Source organism: Cyprinodon variegatus, unplaced genomic scaffold, assembly GCF_000732505.1.
Source record: "Cyprinodon variegatus isolate N-32 unplaced genomic scaffold, C_variegatus-1.0 Scaffold1540, whole genome shotgun sequence".
In the NCBI taxonomy this organism is placed as follows: domain Eukaryota; kingdom Metazoa; phylum Chordata; class Actinopteri; order Cyprinodontiformes; family Cyprinodontidae; genus Cyprinodon; species Cyprinodon variegatus.
The window spans coordinates 31,218-50,170 of NW_015151993.1; the positions used below are offsets into that span (position 1 = coordinate 31,218).

General features: G+C 36.1%; 1 protein-coding gene across 1 annotated transcript in view; it reads right to left on the reverse strand.

The window, feature by feature from the left end:
* Positions 1 to 2,287: 2,287 nt before the first annotated feature.
* LOC107103840 (serine/arginine repetitive matrix protein 4-like) overlaps positions 2,288 to 18,953 on the reverse strand; it is a 24,574-nt gene continuing 7,908 nt past the window's right edge. The window contains exons 7-12 of the mRNA XM_015403676.1: positions 15,590 to 15,752; positions 10,795 to 11,117; positions 6,985 to 7,179; positions 6,770 to 6,871; positions 6,531 to 6,683; positions 2,288 to 5,924 (exon numbers count right to left, since the gene is read on the reverse strand). Coding sequence (XP_015259162.1) covers positions 5,660 to 5,924; positions 6,531 to 6,683; positions 6,770 to 6,871; positions 6,985 to 7,179; positions 10,795 to 11,117; positions 15,590 to 15,752 — 1,201 coding nt within the window. The 3' untranslated portion in view covers positions 2,288 to 5,659. The remainder of the gene's footprint in view (positions 5,925 to 6,530; positions 6,684 to 6,769; positions 6,872 to 6,984; positions 7,180 to 10,794; positions 11,118 to 15,589; positions 15,753 to 18,953) is intronic.

Below are 18,953 nucleotides of genomic sequence, written 5' to 3' on the forward strand. Positions count from 1 at the left end.
TCACCCTAGTATATAGATGTCCTTGAATTGCAGGGACAGTCCCCATTTTGGACAAAATAAAGCTCTCCCTGGAAATATCTCCTATTTCACAGATTAATGAATTAGAGGGAAAATGTTGCGTGTGGAAAAAAAATTTTATTACTGTAGAAATAGTGTGTGAGGATGTTGCATGCAGGAACAGCTGTTAAGGTTGCTGATTGTGCTTCTGTAAACGTAAAGATGAGGAACAGAGCAACATACCAATTTTAATAAAGAAAAAATAGAAGTCAATTGACACAAGCGGTCACAACTGGTGGGGAGCTGCCAGGTATTAAGCTCTAATCTGGTACGGTGGTTCTCCTGTGATCAACAAAGGTTCATTTAAAGATGTTTTAGAACTAATTGCTGACCTTTCAAATAGTTATTATAAGTAGAGTTAGTATATATTGTCATGCTGATTATTATGTGATTTATGAGCATACACTTCAAAGCCTAGATTGGCTTTTCTACTACTCAGTTTGGATATATGAAAGTTCCTCATGAAAAAAACAAGAGTCAGTACCAGGAAAACTGAATGAGACAAGATCTACTTGATCTGAGAACGATGGAGTAAGAGATAACCACTATGTATAATGTCTGTGTAATGTCCTTCCATGTATTTTTGTCTTCTTGGATGGGCTGCACCAAAGCTGAACTTGCCCTTGGGGATTGATTAATCATAATTCAATTGAATTAATGATCATTTATTATGTTGTTTTGGTTGTAGCTACAAATATTGTGATAACTTGCATTTTTAGTGTTTAATCAGGTGAAAAAATAATCATAACAAAAACTACAATAATAATAGTAATAATGATAATAATTTTAGTGGACACCTTACCGTATGTTTTATCTACTGTAATGATTTGGTTTTTAATGCTATATAGAAAATGTTTATGAGGAAGTGTTTCTTCTTATATTGTAATCATCTTATTGATAACTGTCTTTCTGATTAAACTTTTTTTTTTTTTTTTTTTATAAAATCATTGTTATGAGTTAGTACTGAGTCGCCGTTTTTACCAAGTATTTTTTATCTTTTACTTGAGTAATTTCTTGGATAACTACTTTCTTTTGCAAAAGTAAAAAAATTTAAAAGTAATGCCACTTCTACTTGAGTAAATTTGTGGGGGAATCTGTACATACAGCCAGAGTGGAGGATATATTGGCCAATCATATATAATCCTAATTTATGGAGTTTTGGGTATTTTTTTTCTTAATGAGACAAAATGGGAAAAAAAGCAAAAGAAAAACAAAGGGAATAAATACATTTACAACGCATTTTATGCATATTATATCAAGGTTCCATTTGACACTTTATTACAATGTGAATTTTACACTGATACACATGCCATTCAAAATATATGTTTTTGTATTATGCTTGTTTAATATTGAAAACAGGGATAAAAATGCATTGTTTCACAATGAAACACGGGATCACTATTGCTTTTTTTTTTTTTTTAAATAACAATAATATTTGTTTATACATTGTATCCATGATGTTATCAATATGCCTTCAATTCTGTGCTGTAAATTAAAAAACAATCGAAACACATTTTGTACTATTTACACAGTCCTGGTGCCTATTTACAACACATTAAATACATATTCAAGCTCCTGTTTGCACAATATCTCGAGGTGAGGACATTACTGGTTGAATACTTTCATCAACAAAACTGTGCAAATCTTCCACCGGCATACACTGGTTCACGTCTGCCATCATCAGTTGGGTATATGGATGATATTTTGTTGTGCCAAGTTTTTCCTCTTCCAGCGGCATATTTCCCTCATTTGTCCCATTTAGCTGACATTTAGGGAAATAAGCTGAGAGAGTTGAGTGCATAGAGAGCAGTCTGTCAGGCCTGGAGCAGAAACACAGACAGGATGAAGGATCTAAAACCATTAGGAAGTATGACCCTTAATTATAAGCAAAAGCTGTTTTGGAGTTGGAGCAGCCACAAAATTAACTTTGAAGGAACAGTGACATTTTGGAAAAAATAGCCTATTTTCTTTAAGCTAGTCAAAGGAAAATAAGGTATAATGAGTCGCTGTGCTATGGTGATACTGTGGGTTTAAAATATGTTGAAGAGTTTTCTCATTTTCTTGACATAATTAAGCTTCTTTGTCCCTTAAATAGATTCTTTACTATCTGAAGAAAATAAGGTAACTCATTATCTAAAGATAAGAGTCTGTCTGGGGGGGACAAAAAGAAGGATGAATATTTGGTAAAGCACCTCATGTTCAATATTTATAACGGTGGATGATCTGTGATGTTATAGAGCCTTGTTTTTCATCATAAGGTTCCGGATACCTTGTTAGAGCTCATTGCGTCATGACTTTCATCCAAGGAAATTCAAAGTAAAAATATGATAAGCTCTGCCAAAAAAAAAAAGAAAAGAAAAAAAAGGCAATTACTAAGTCTTTCAACATGATAACAAACACACAGAAATTGTTTATAACACAAATATTTAAACCTATTTATCTTGCTCAGTCCTAAAATCAAAATGCTGTAGAAAATGTCTCTCTGCAGCTGTTTTTTTAGAAAAAAGAAAGAGAACCTACTGTAAGACTACGGACCAGGGATGCCCCAGTATCAGCTTCAAGTACTCATACTTGGTAAAGCAACCAGATACTGTGGACCCATCCCACTTTTATGTTTTTCAAAGATCATGGTGTCAAAACAACAATATCCAGACAAGCTTTCTTTATGTGGAAAAAAGCCCTCTCCACTCTACCTCAGCTGTAGAAAATCCAACAGAAAAGTCTGTCTCTATTTTTCTCTTCATAATGCCTAACCTTTTATTTAAGGCTCAGTCAATAATTGGCATCGGTAAGTACTAAAATGTTAGCTCTTGTTCTTGTTTTCATATTTGTTTTGAAGAATTCTGGCATTGGTTTATAACTATGTTGGATTTGTTAGGACTATGTGGTGTCCTATGAATAAAAGGGCACTATACAAATTCGCAGTGGAAATTAGATAATATCAGATTTTATAAAAATAATTAAAAGTAAAGTAAGTAAAATGTCTCGACATCCGCAAATTAAGCCGCTCACTTTTTTTTAGGCAGGTACAAAAATGGCTCCTTTGATCTAAAAGGTTGCTTAGTAGGTGTGGGAATAAGGAGAATAGGCAACCAGGATAATATATGATGCCCAATAATTGCCATATGAAAAAACAACAACGTTTTTAATGTTCTCTTTAAGGATTTTTTTTTGCTGTACAAAGCAAAACTTCATTTTGTATACACTTTGTGTATACAAAATGACATTAAAGGTTGTCTAGGCCACGTTGTCTTGCATATTTTAATTCTCAGCACACCTACTGTACATGAAATGGTTTCACTACCACGACAGGAGCCATCAAAGGCTGCAGAGGCCTGTTAATAACCAATTTGTTTAACACATTTAAAAGAAGGGTAAATAACGCTATTTGATTGAGGAAGAAAATCATCACTAAACAGAGGGGGATGATTTCGGTTTTAGGTACCAAGCAAATGTAACTGTTTCCTGGAAAGAAATTACATAAGCAGGTTCACCATTATGAAATGTATGCCCTAAATCAAATCTCATGCACAGCCACACAAAAAAACATGGATTGATCACTGATTTGTATCTAACTTGGAGGCTAGGTCTAAGGGTACTTCAAAACATCACACTGCAAAAAATTGAAATCTCAATAAGTTATATTTTCCTAAAATAAGTGCAATTTTTTATTAATCGAGGAGTCAAGTGGGACATTTTGCCATGGAACAAGACAAGTTACATTTAAAATAAGAAAAAGCAATTGCGTTGCCTTATTTAAAGTACATGTTATCTAATTGTATTAGTTTATCAGGGGAAAAAAACAGCTAATTTACCTGCTCAAATTAAGGCTAAATACACTTAATTTAAGAAATTTGTACTTATTTCTAGATATTTTTTGCCTTGTAGAACGGCGGTTACTTCAGTGCAACCTGCTAGACTTGACAACGACTCTTGGATAGTTGTTTAAACTGAGCAAAAGTCTGGTTGACCACCTGTGCATAACCGTTAGGGACATATACTACAAATTAGTGGAGAATGAAAATTCATTAGCCATATGAAAGCATAAGTGACTGGGTTTGCTTGGCTGGACCTCTGCTTCAACCTTTGGACTTTTCGGTGTCAGAAATTTGTTACGTTTTACAGGAAAACTGTTTTGTGGTTGTGTTGAAAGCTAACAGGATTGCATATGAAAACAGAGGACTCAGAAATGAAACAGAGAACCAATAAATATGAAAGAAGTCATAAATATGGATTTAAATGCACAATTTAAAAATGGCTACAGGTCTGGTTACAGTGTTATATAAATATTCAAGTCATTATAGAATACATGAATTTCACCAGCTTTTATAACCATTTTACCTGATAAAAAGAAACAGCAGATTTATTTGTTCAATAAATAGCGAGTACAGGTGAGAGAACATTTAGCACAGAGAGGAGAATTACAAAATGAATTACACCATTTGAACTTTATGCTTTGTCATTTCACAAATAAAATTAAGCCGGTTAGAATTTATATTTAGAATTTGAGATAAGCTGAACCCTTAGGTACAGATAACTGTAAAGAAGAAGTAAAGATATATGTCATTAAAAACCTTTCAACAAGTATTGCGACAAACTGACAATTAAATCCAATCCAGAAGTTTTAATATGTAAAGAGAGACCAACTGTGTCATCTAATAATAGAATTACAGGTTATAAACGGCTAATAATGATGAAAAACATCTGTGTTTCATGTTGTGATATGACAAAACTGAAAAGTTCAACAGGTAGGAATACTTTGGGAAGGCAGTGTACAGTGTGATCACATTATATTTTTAGGGGATAAACATCAAGTTTGATTCTATGAAAATGTTCCTCTAAATGCCCACAAGACAGAAATTAGAAATCGTTTTTCACCTGAACAGAGGAAAAATTAAAGTGACATTTTGGCTCACCGTCATGCCACCCAGTGCTCAGGAAACATGTTTGTTCTCCTCCTTGTGAAGTGCTGAGATCAGAGCAAAAATCCTTTTGCTGATTCCTGATAACGATCCCTGTGAAGCTGTCTACAAACCCAAGGATCAAACAGCTTAAATGTTACCACTGTACTTCATCTCTTGGTGTAAAGTCAGGGTCATGCAGACCTGACGCAGAACAGTTCATGCCTGCTGCCCTGCTAAACGTCAGGCCATAAACTGAATATGGGATATTGTAAGTGAAGTCCAAAAAATGGGAAAATCTTAAATTAAGTACTTCTTGGGCAGGTTTCAAACCCAATTTTTCTTCCTCATGAATGTATAGTAAATATTGTGTTAATTCTAAGGAGTAAATGGTGATTTTAATAAGAGGAGGGCAAACTTGCATCTCTGATAGATATATAAACAAACGCTAGTTTGATAAATAGGAAAATACAATTTCCCTTGTGATACAAGTGCATGATGTGCAGGAAGAAAAACTAAAGAAAGCAAAATGTAGCCATCTATGGTCTCTGTGAATTGACAAAGGGGGAATGTCTCAATTACACTCCCAGAACATATTTGCCCAAGCATCAGTGTGATTCACTGCATGCAGTTAACAGCTCCAACAGCCATTGTCCTGATTAGGAATAGAAATGAAGTTTTTGTCCCTCCAAAGAGATTTGTCAACGCCTGGTTTTCCTTCGTTTCTTCAAGGAGAGACGACTCCGGCTGCGACTGTGGGACCCAAAGATCGAGTTCCATGATGAGCTCCGACTGTAGCTCCTATAGGAAGAGAAGCTCCGACTATGACTGCGGCTGTGTCTTACGCTGTAGATCGGACTGCGACTGCGGCTTCGTGTAAAGAGGCTGCTCCATGATGACACGCTGGTGGAACGGTAGCTGGAAGAGGGGCTGGGTCGGAAATAAGGGATGGGTCGCTTCCTGGCACTGCGGAGATATTAAGAAAAAGTAGTAGCAGAAATTATAGCAGACAGTTTTTCAGCATAATAAAAATGCAAAAAATTGTGTTGATTGTGAAGTTTTTCTAAGAGAGTAAAAGGATGTTTAAGATGTTATTTTAAGGTCAGTTCTAGTTTGCATGGGTCAGAAGGAGATCTCAGTCATGGTAAAAATTAAGTTTTTCTAAATCAGTCCCTAATTGAGTTAAGAAGGAATTTTGTCTGAGTCAAGTTTACAGAGTACATATATATACATATATATATATATATATACTATATTCAATAGAGTAAGTATCTATACTGTTAATCATTTAAAAAATTACCTCTGATAATGTTTTAGTTTCTTCTTTTGGAGTGTGATTTATAAGAAGCTTTCCAAATAATCTGTTAAAAATAATCCAGGTTTTAGATTGGTATTATTTCCTGATCTGCTTCTTTAACCTACTTTGAGTATGCCGCTAACAGTTTTCTTAAAATTTAGCTAAGTATAATTTTAAAGGGTTGCATAAACACATCATTTGTCCTTCTGGGTTGCTATGTGGTCAAACCACCAAATATGTAAAATTGGCTAAAGATTGGCTAAAATTTGCTTTACCTTGTGATGCGTCGTGCCTCTAGGTGGCTCGGTGAATCTCTCCTCCTCTTTCTCATTGGGGAGTAGGATTTCCTTCTTCGTCTCTTCCCACTAACCTTATGTCTGTGTTTCATATCCTTCTCTCTGGAACTGGACCGTCGCTTTCTATCTCGCCTTCTGGGGAAAAGGGTGAACATTTGGTTAACAAAAATATTATTGCAGGTTTGGTTGTAAATCAGCAGCTTGAAACAATTAGCTACCTGTGTGCACTGTATTTGGAGTAGCTTTCTCTTGAGCTCAAGCTGACCAAGCTGCCTCTTCTCCTCGTGTCTGATGAGTAACTCAGAGAAGTTGAGTAAGAGCTGCAGAAGATAAATAAGTTAACTCTTAAAATATTTTCTCTGTTAGAAATAAATGTGGTATTTCCTAAAACACAAAACCATGTAATGGACAAAGATAAACTTAGATAAATTACCTGCAAGAAGACAATGAAGTGCTTCGAGAATGGCGCCCAGAGTACCGGGAACTGACTGAGGATCTACTCCTACTGGTAAAGGACAGGGTTCTCTTCCGAAATCTCTTTCGAGATGACCTGCTCCTCCTATGTGTACACCTGGCCGTCTTCCGGCATCTCAAATCTTCTTCCTCACATCCCAAGCTTATCTGCGTACTGCAAAAAGCCCCAAACCATAAAGAATATTTTAGAGTTTGAGGGATACATTGCATCTCCAAACTGCACTACTGCTGCTAGTTTTACTGCAAGCATGGAAGACCATCCACAGATTGAACAGGTAGCGCTCTGATGCAGGAATGGGGACTTTCTTCCATTGCGGACCCCTGTTTTAGAGGTATACTACCCAGTTCAAAGGATTGCATGCTCTCCTCAGGAGCCATCTAGTGCTGCAGAAGCCTAGTAATCACATATTCATATAACTTAAAACTGAGGCATCTCAAACATAGAAGACAGAGGCACTTTAGGAGCGAGGCTGGGAAACACTACTTCAGATTTTATTTTAAGAAAGTTCTGTGAAAAGTTTGTAAAAATTTCTTTTAACTCCAACTAGACTTCTAACACCTGTAAATAACTCAAGCCTAAAATGACTCGTAATATAATGAATTACTATTTCATTAACCTTTAAGTTATTGTCATGTTTGCACTGATGGGTCGAATAGCAAGTTTAAGTTTATCTTTTAAGATCATTTTAGGCGAGAACATTGTACCCTAAAGCTACACCATGTGGCCCATTTCCTGATTTAGTGAGTAATTGAAAAAAAAGTTCAGATGTTGTGAGGACCGTCGTAACAGTGAACTTCTGAGGCTAACCGTAGCTAAGGCTAACTCTAACACGTCTACAGCAGCCTAGACATGTGTGAAACCCCACTGGCTCTGATCGAGGTTTGTTTGTTTTTTTTATGCAAAATGTTCACTTGATTTGTCTTTATTTGACTGTTAAGCATTATTCTCTATATAATATCTATTCTTATCTATTAAGTGCAGAAGGTAAAATGCAGGGCCAGATGAGCCATGCATATGGTGATATCACAGGTCCATACTCACATTCTTGTTAATTGAGGAACAGCCATGACCTGAGTTTGAATGTTTGCCCTAATCACTGTATAGGGTACTCTATAGTGGTTATGCCATTTAGGATGGCCGTCTGAACGTCCAGTGGATGAAACAGTGGTAGACTTGAAATTTCCCACAAAGCACCTTGAAAACTAGCGATAGATCCCACAACAAATGTTTATGATGCTTTGCGAGGAGAGGTCTCGCGGTCTCTGTTTCAACATGTAACATGATTCTATGGTCTATTAGAGAAGCAAAAGGTTCTGAAGAAGCAAAGGTACTTTAGGTGTTACAGAGCGCACTATGTTATTTTTTTTACTTTTCGATCAGAAATGTATTCTCGATCTAAACTTCTTGCTTGTTATTAGTGTGTCTTATACTCATTTCCTTTGTAAATGAGGATTAAAATAACTGCACAATGCAAAAAGGGATACGGTTGAATTATTTTTGGGGTTTGTTTGCAAAACACAGTGTGACATTTTTAGGACTGCAGTTGTTTAAGGATGTTAGAAGTCTTCTTTTATCTTGGTCCTTCTCAAACTAGCCTTCGGCTTTAGCCGGAAACACCAATTGATGTTGATTTATACTAGCAACAAAACCCAAGAGATTTATTTACTGTTCAACTTTCCTTTAAAAGAACAGCAGTTAAACAACTGAGAGCTATCCATTTGATATCATAGATTTTTAACAATACTGTTTTAATCTGATGGTAATTTGGTGGAAACACTCCCTGTTAAAAAAAATAATAAATAAAGGGAACATACAAATAACACATTCTAGTTTGGATTGTATTAAATATTCTCATTGAATAATTTGTTGCATATAACATTGAATGTCCTGATAGCAAAATCACACATAAATCATCAACTGAAATCAGAAGTATCAACAAATGAAGACCTCGATTTAGAGTCACAAAAAAAAATTAATTAAAGTTGAAAAATCGATACAGACTGATCCAACTTTGATGCAATGTCCTTAAATCAGGTCAAAATGAGGCTCAGCATTGTGTGGCCTCCACGTGCCTGTATGACCTCCCTACAACACCTGGGCATGTTCATGATGAGGTGGTGGATGGTGTCCTGAGGGATCCCCTCCAAGACCTGGACTAAAGCATCCACCAACTCATGTGCAGTCTATGGTGCAACGTGACATTGGTGGATGGATCGAGACATGATTTCCCAGACGTTTAATCTGATATAGGTCTAGGGAACGGGCAGGCCAGTCCATCACTTCGATTCCTTCATCTTGCAGGACCAGCTGACACACTCCAGCCACATGAGATATAGAATTGTCATGCATTAGGAGGAACCCTATGCCAACTGCACCAGCATATGGTTTCACAACGTGTCTGAGGATTTCATCTCGGTACCTAATGGCAGTCATGCTACTTCTGGTGAACACATGGATGGCTGTGCAGCCCTCTAAAGAAATGCCACCCTACACCATTACTGACCCATTGCCAAACCAGTCATGATGAAGGATGTCTTAGACAACAGATTGCCCTCATTGGTGGCTCCAGACTCTGCCTCGTATGTCACATATGCTCAGTGTGTTTTCATCTGTGAAGAGTACATGGCGCCAATGGTAAATTTGCAAATCCTGGTCTTCGCGTCCTTCACATTGTTGTGCTGTGAGCAGAACCCCATCTGTGAATTTGGGGCCCTCATATAACTCTTGTGGAGTCAGTTTCTAACAGTTTGTGCAAACACTTGCACACCTGTGGCCTGATGGAGGTCACTTTGCAGGGCTCTTGCAGTGCTCCTCCTGTACCTCCTTGCTCAAAGGCAGAGGTAGTGGTTTGCTACTGGGCTGTTGCCCCCTTAAGGCCTCATCCTCATGTCTTGGTGTATTGGCCTGTCTCCTGGAAGCGCCTTCAGCCTCCGGACACTATGCTGACAGACAGAGCAAACCTTCTTGCTACAGCTTGAATTGATGTGCCTAACGGGATGAGCTGTACTGTCTGAGCCATTTGTGTGGGTTGTAGAGTCCTTCTCATGCTACCACGAGTGTGAAAGAACCACCAACTTTGAAAAGTGACCAAAACATCAGGCAGAAAGCATAGGTAATGAGAAGTTGTCTGTGGTTCCCAGAGTGTGTGTGACTATGGTTTGCTAATTGCTCATAAATCCGACCTTCTTTTCCATATGCCCAGCAAATTAAATTGATTTGTCAATTAGTGTTGCTTTCTAAGTGGACAGTTTGATTTCACAGAAGTTTGATGTGACTGAAGTGATATTGTGTTGTTTACATGGTCCCTTTATTTTTTTGAGCAGTGTATGTTACCCTTACTTAGAAATTATTTTCTAGAACAGAAAGTACACAATAGGTTAAGGAACATTTAAGTTAGCATTTAGTTCAAGGAAATATGAAAACCTGTAAATAATTATGACAGATTCAGTATCTTCTGATGGCATAGGCATTAAAATCAGAAAATCTTAAGGGCTAATAAATACGTTTTGGAAAAGTAAGCGGTAAGTTTCATAAATATCCAAGGAAATTGCTGATTAGTTCCCAGAGTTAACTGAGATTTCTGTGAAAGTACAATTTCAGAAAAGTATTGGGTAAATTATGCAAAGTATAGGATAAGTTATTTAAAGTCAAAATAATCTAACTAAATGTAAGGTATGAAAACTTTTAAATTATTGTGAAGATCTATTTTTTGTTAACTGTTAAAGGGAGCCCTGGTTCATACTAATACTTTTCAGACAGAATGTTCACCTCTTGCTGTTTCCACTGAAAAGGGTAGCAGAGAAGCCATCATCCCTGTAAGGTTTGCATGAAGAAGCGTAGCTTGTCACAGAGTTTCCTGAATCAGAGCCATTATCTCTGTCAGCAAAGTGGTGCTTCTCAGGAGGTGAGGTAAGATGTTGACAGCTCCTCTGGTTCTCCGCGACGCTTGCCCGAGAGACACCAGTTTTGCTTGACGGAGGAGAAGATGTGTCGTTACCAGAGTCGTAGTCACGTGGACCTCCAGTGTGACTTGAAAAATCCTGGGCTCCATTCCCATTTAAAAGCTTGCTTCCTGGCTTTGAAGGCAAAATCTGCAAACAGACAAAGAGGATACAGCTTAAAACCCAACTTGCATGGAAAGGAATCTGCTACCTGCTTTGATTTACTCTGAATACACTAGTACAAAGGCACGTATCCCACTGAAAGCACAGTTGAGATTTCTTTTTTCTTGGGACAAAAAGCTTTGAAATAGAAAGACATCATGCAAATTTGAAGCATGCGATTAACCTCGAAAGAAAGTCTGAACTCAACTAAAGTAAAAGAAATCAACAAGGAGACAGTCTTTTAAGTAGGTCTGGACTATAACAGTTATATGGAAGAAATAAAGAAGAGAGCATAGTAGAAAGAAGTAATCTATGAGCAGAAAGATCTACCAGCTCTAACTCCAGTGAGGAGGAAAACAGAATATACAATAACCCCATTGAAAAGCCTCATTTAAAAAAAAAAAAAAAACATTGAACAAATGTCACAAAAATGGGTTTTATGTAGAAAAGAAAACGATTGAAGACTAAGAGAGATCCCATTAGTCTAACTAGGAAAGCCCTCAGAATAGGACAGATTATCGTTTTTCTCCCTCCTGTAAAAACACATTGTTAGCCTGCACCGGCCTTCAAGTAAATCCCTGAATCTGCAGATAGCAGCAACTTACCAATCAAGATTTCCTCCTTAAGTAGGTACGGTGTAAAAAAAAAAGGGAAGAGCGGGCAACGTAAGTGCATCATTAGAGTCGTAAATTGCATTAAAAAAAGACAATAACCCTAAGCCAGTTATGATTTTTGACACTGCTTTGGTGTTTTTCCGGGAGTGGATATACATCGCTCTCCACACTGGTTAAGCAAGCTTTATAAAGACATGGGAAAATCTTAACTCAATTGACCTCTCTCCAGTAGCATAATCTCACACTGAATACAATAAAATAAAAATAAAAAAACACCAATAACTTAAGTTATATCTGCTTACTAAAAAACTGCAGCAAATCTTATTAACATCATTGTTTATTCTGTTTGGAAATAGCACTGCATTAGTACCTTCCCATTACATTTTTTATGTTGGAGAATACTAAAAGAGAGATGATTGATGATTGTTTTTTCTATCTCTTCAAGTTATCCAGATCTATGGTTCCTTTCTTTTGCTTTCTTTTATTTGCTGACTTCACAGGTTTTCAACAGAAGTGTCATGTGATGACTGAGATGGCAATAAAAGAAGGCCAGTTACTCTGGAAATATAATATGATTTGCTTTATCCTGTTGAAAAATATTGGTTATCGTAGTTTATGGGTGAAGCTCTTAGACAATTTCAAAATGTCAAAAAATGTATGCATTGTGAAAGTCTTGGCCAAAAAACATAAAAAAAAAAAAAAAAACAAGTATTCACTCTTAGTTGCCTTAAAGCTTAATTTTGTTTTTAACTGAACCAAATAATTGATCATGATATTTGTGATAGGAGGATGAATAATCAAATAAAAACTAATAATAATAATAAAAAAAAAAAACTGTAAAAGCAGTGATATTAAAGCAGATTTAGACATTTAACTCCAATCACATCCTCCTCAATGCACAGGGGCAAATTTAGGATTAGGTCCTGGTCCAGCGATATTTACACATTGGACAGATGTAGGTTTTTATTGCTGTGCTGACGGTAGATATGACCAAGTTAGGCATGGACTATCATCAGTAATTCCTGATCAGTATACATCTGTCATGATGGAATGGCATGTTCGCATGTCTTTAATGACATGGAAATGGGACCTATCTTATTGCAGATTTATAACCTGCGGAAACAGTAAGTTAACAATGACTGTTAGTGACTAAAGAGCTAGGATGAAAAAAAGGAGAAATAAAAGGTTTAGGGTAAGGGTTTAAGTAGAATTAATTCCCCCAAAAAATGTTAGTAGCGGCAATAATCTTAGAAAAGATAGTTTTTTAGAAAATATATAGTTTCCAGAGTGAGATTATGTTTCTGCTATTAAAGATTACCTTAATATAAGGCTTTTATCAGTCAGTGTGTGGTAATGTATGTAGCTTTTCATTTTTTAAAATTTTATTAAAAGTAACAACAGATGCAAAATATGAAAACAAAATAATAATAAAAAAAATAAAAGTAGTCTGCTTGGCCCTCTCCTCCAGAAGGTTTTTGCAACTATTAGTCTGCACAACAACCACAAGGGAAAAGATAATCAGACCTTCTTCCATCCTCTGTAAAAGTAGTGCTTTCACACAATGTGTTCACACTTAGGGTTAAAAGGTTTCACACCTTTTAAACAAAAACGTTCCTCTATTGCACATCGACATCTATCAACAGAGCTACCCTCAATAAAGTATTAAATGTTTTAAAAAACGCACTTTTCTTTTTTATTGTATTTCTGATATCAAATGCCAGTTTTGAAAACACATTTCAATACATATAGCCATTTTAACCAGGTATGCATATTTTGTATACTCACATAGACATCATAAATTACTACAATAAATACAGTGCATTCCTGTATAGGATGGCTAAACATCAGTATGTGAAGTCCTCCTTAGTAAAAAGAAAATAGATGTTGACATAACTGGATATATGAATTAATTTACTGAATTTCAATTAAAAACTGTTTGGTGTGTAATTAAAACATTCATATTTTCAATTAGCATAATTTTAATGATTACTGGGGAGAAATTAAAGATGTTTCATGCTCCAGCAAGAAGGAGACAATTGGTTTAGCTGTATTTCTAAGGCTCTAAAGAAAAACAACAACAACAAAATCAACATAAAGCGGCAGCACAGTTACCAGCTGTATAATGAGAGCGTTAGGGAACATTTATATGTTAGAGTCAGAAGAATATCTCAAAAATAGCAAAGGGGTGGGGGGGCATCGAGAGTCTAAACCATTATGTATTTCTATTTTAATATATATTTTGTATTACTTTAAATACATTCACAAAATAATTTTACGGAATGCCAAATATAGAGATAAAAAAAGATATACAAAGAGAAATACACTAATTCAGCAGTTTTAACCCACAGGTTCATTAAGCAAATACAATCATAGGGTGCTGGCAGCCTGAAGTTCAGTACATACACATCATAGGGAGCTATTTCAAACAGAAGTGGAGGGTATCTGTTATCCACTCTATTACATTATGTAGTGAAGTTAGGCTTTGAGGGTGGGGTTGATCAGGCCCCTTTGACGTTTTCATCAGAATTTTAGCTTCATGCATGTTTGGCACAATTTTACCAAATTAAATTGCAGGACTTGCCACTTTTCAGCACAAATGGAGCACACCACTGCCATCACATTTGACTTCACTCTCCATTGCTGTATTTAACTTGCTTAATAAGCTCTCTCTGTACTTTCTTTTAACATAAGGCCAGCTTCCATTTACATATTAAGATTGAACTTGCATACAATATTTAAAAATGGTCTGGATATTCAGTTAGAAATCTGAAAGGTAAGTCAGCCTTGCAAAGAGCATTTGCAATGAATAGTTATTAAAGCAGTCTTTATAATTCAGACAGGTGCTTTTAAGATTTGCACGTGAAGGGATAAGAAGGTTAGGAGACTTATTTGTGTCAATCCACTGTAATTCTCACTAGAAATTAAATTATAAAGGGGATTAGAAATGCTTAATAAGAAGCTGAATTATTGAGATGAAGTTTGCTGGGGGGAAAAAAAGATCACTTTTTTTCCAAGAATTGTCTAAGCATCAAACCGTTGTTTAACAATAAAACTACTTAGGTAGCAAATAAATCTGAGGTAGGTATTAATTTGCAGCACCGATCATTTGAAATCATGTAAAGCAAATACAATAAAATAGCAGTCATTGTGATCAAACCACACAATTTAAAGTATGGTTTCAGTACTAAGAACCCAGATAGTTATCAAGTTGTTTTATCTGCAGCAAAGAGCATATAGAAACCCATGCTAATGTCAGACTTAAACTATATAGAAAAACCGACTGAGCCACTCCTTATGCTGCCTTTTGGTATTGACTTTGTTGTATATTTAGGTATCTAACAATGTTTTTGGAGCTATATATATTTTTCGTCAGGATTTATATGCATGTTTTTTATTAGTTCTGCACTGTTAAATCTTTATGTGTTCACAAGCTGTTGTGAAACCCACTCATGATGCCTTTAAATGCTGCTTGAACATCACGATTTAGTAGAGTCGTTAACATAAATGCATCATTATTAGCACCACTTTATCAGTAAGATTTTGGTTTAACACCTGTGCAGAGAGGCTGGACAGCTTTTACAGGTGATGCAGTGGGATAAATCTTGGTTTAATTTTACACCTAAGAGTTTTATGCAGCTGATTACATGCGCATTATAGAAATATGAAGCAAGCTTAAAAAAATTATTTTGGTTTGATGCACACATTTGAATATAGCTCAGAAGGGGAAGAAAAAAAACTTCATAAGAACCAAAATAATTAATAAAACAAAAAATGTTTGTCAGTACCAAAACAGAGAATCTAACTGGAACCTTTGGCAGCACTGCAAAACTTATAAACTGTACTTACGGTGCCTGCAGAGAGGATGGAGCGATACTTAGGAGCCGTTTTACACACAGATTTAGTTGTTCTTCTCCACTTTGTTTCCGTGGGGTTTAGTGATTCTTGGGTTTCCTCTCCAGCCCTTCCTATGTCTCTGAAAGCCTGATGAACCACAGACTTCTGCAGGTGTCTGTGGGGAGATACTTTTGATTAGTTCATTCTGTATGGAAAGCAATGCTTGCGATTTAGCTGAAAATACATTTGATATTATATTATGAAGCATCAGTATGAAAATACAGACTTGTTTTGTCTTTAAGCTAAGTTTGTATTTAAATTAAAGAAAATAAATTTACTGAAATTGTTAAACAGTTACGAGTTAGGAGATTTTCTGTGTGAGATGTAATCACATTTATAAATATGCAATTGCTCAACCTTAATTGGAGATCAGTGATGCATCCTTGTTTAATGTGCTTGTTTTAATTGTTGGATCAGTTAGGGATGAAGAGAGTATGGTATTAACAACAAATCCATTATAATAAAAGATGTGATCATCTTTAGGAGGGTCTGAATTTATATTTCAGACCCTCCTAAATCTGACCTTGTCAGTTTCTTTAAAGGTGCAGAATGTCATTATATGACTCGTCAAATTCATACACTAGTTGCTCACTCTGGTTGCATACCAAGTTTTTCTGAAAATAACCGTGTCCTGCTGGTATATTATTTGTTATTTTTCTGTTTTACTCTTTGTTTTTGCTCAGTCTTTTAGTTAATAAAAGCTGTTCTGTCGATACTTACAACAAAACTAACACGTGACTGAAGGTATTATATCACTGATGTATGCAAAATGTAAACAAGGAAGTGATGGGACCAAACAAAGAGTCTATGATTATGCGCATTTAATGTTAAAACCAATAACACTTCTTAAGTGTTATGATTCAAGTTATTGCAATCAAATAAAAAAAAAACATATTTATTAATTGACAATTAATTAAGAGCTGTTAGTTATCCTGTCTAAAATACCACAGAATCAAACCCAAATAACATGGCAGTAAAGAGGCACACCCCAGCCAACCTCTGGGTTACAGAGGCTGAGCTACAGAGCTATCATCATAAAAATGACACATCTCACATACAAACTAAAATATATAACCAGTGTTTTTCCATTATAAGATTTAGTTCTAAAGAGTATTGTTTGTTTTTTATTGTTTGCTCTCCTAAAGGGCAAGCTCCAGTTGGATGCACAGCTTAAATGACAAAATATCTTTGTGGTTACACCCAATCTTGTCTCTGTACAAATTGGGCTTAGATCTGTTAAGTAGGTGCTGCTCTCAAAGTTACATCCAGATGCAAACATGGTTGAACTGTAAAGTGCCTTGAGATGACATGTGTTGTGAATTGGCGCTATATAAATAAAGTCAATTTAATTGAATTCTGTATAAAATTCAAAACAGATTTCTTATTAGTGCATCAACCTCAGGTCATCCAGTTCAATTGTACAACCAGAATTAGAACCAAACATGAAGAAGCAGCGTTTACTGTAGTTCCTATGCTCCACTTACAGAATTTGTAGCAAACTCCCAGAAGACAGTAAAAGTGCTGAAAGCTGGAGTTTGTTTAAAGCTGCTTTTGGCTGTTGAAGTTAAAATGTTAACTGAGGTATATTTTAAGGTTCTGGTCCAACTAGTTTATTAGTTCCACTACTTGCTTTTATTCTGCTTTTATTTTTTCTTCTATTTTATTGTTTGATTCATGTAAAGCCCTTTGATTTGTCTTTGTACTGAATTGTGCTATATCAATAAACTGGCTGTGCCTTGTAACTTGAACTGTGAACACATTTTAGGGAAGTTATTTCAGGGTTCATGTTGCTAAACAGCATTGACTCCGTTATCTCTGTTACACATACCAGGTCCAGATTTATTTTTTTTACATTTTTTATACCAAATTCAAAATGCCATAAAAAAAATTTTTTTTGTCCAAAATACCACAAATAATAAAAGTATTTGTGTTCCATATCTAGCCAAATGTTATCTGCATTTTTGGGGTTCTTTGTAGGTTAATAAACAAAAGATCATGTTAGATTAAACTATCCACTCGTTTAAACATGTTAACTGTGGAGAGAAAGGTTTGTCTCCTGTGCTATCAAGGTTAAAAATCCATGTCTACCTTTTATCATTATATTTTCACCCTGATGTGATCTTCCCTACTTCATACCTGTCATACTGGTTCTGTTCAGCAACAGCAATATGACATGTCCTGAAGCTTTCTCTTCTTTAGTCATTGATCTTTAGTTTTCACATGACACAGGGCTAAAAGATGGATATTTCTTAACACAAATTTTTATCAGAAACTTGAGGATCTCTCTAATATTGCTGAAATAATTTTTAAAACTCAAATATTGTGCTATGAAACAAACTGAATGCATTTCAAGACTGGCTTATGGATAAGTTGCACAGGATGTATCATCTCTGGTATTAGAGGCTGTAGAGGTTCAGTTGATGGGTAGGGCTGAGCTTTCTGCTGGCACCTTACACCTGCAAGTCATCAGGCTCATTATGAGGAGCATAAAATGTGCTCATTCATTGCCACCATTTGTTGATCCTTCTTAGTGGTGCCTCTAGCCCACTGTTTAAATCTTCCTCCATTTTATTCTTGTTTCTAGGTCACCTTTGGAAATCTTCTTGGTCTACCTCTGAAGACAGAGCTTGAGTTCTCTGGCTCATGTTCTCTTCTGCAGAAGATTACTGGATCAGCTCCCTAAGACCAGTAGCATTAAATATCCATAGTTTCCCTGCTAACCTCCTCAACACCAAACTTATTTCTTTGACAATACCCTACTGTAGTGCACAACATATCTCCCTTTGGAAATCCTTACTAACTTCTCTCCCCTCCTTCCAGTGACCGTTTCCAACTATCGGACCTGTTCCCTGAATCATTTAATTTTTGATAGACCTTTCAATTCATATCAGTCTCCTCGGTTTTTCAAACGGGGCAGTTCCTGTCAGGAACTGCCACACAGTCATAGTGCGGCTGATTAACAGGTAAAGTACTTAGTACATGTTTGATTGGTTTTTGGTATACATCGATTTTGAATTTATAGCCCCCCAGAGAAAAATCCACCAGCCGCCACTGCTAAGCAGCTACAACAGAGAGCAACATCTAAGGAAGCCAGGGTATTGTCATTTTGCTTTACTGTTCCACTCTTTTGTTTGTCTGAATCTCTGAGTTGTTTCACATAGGTCAACAGCGGTTAGTGCGCCTTCCTACTGCCACTAAAAACTGACTGTTCATGGGTTTAAATGTTTTTTTTGGGCCAGTAGGAAAGTACTTTTGTCAAAGGCGGCAACCTGCAGAGGACTGTTTTACAGCATCCTCTCCTGTGGAATGCCAAACT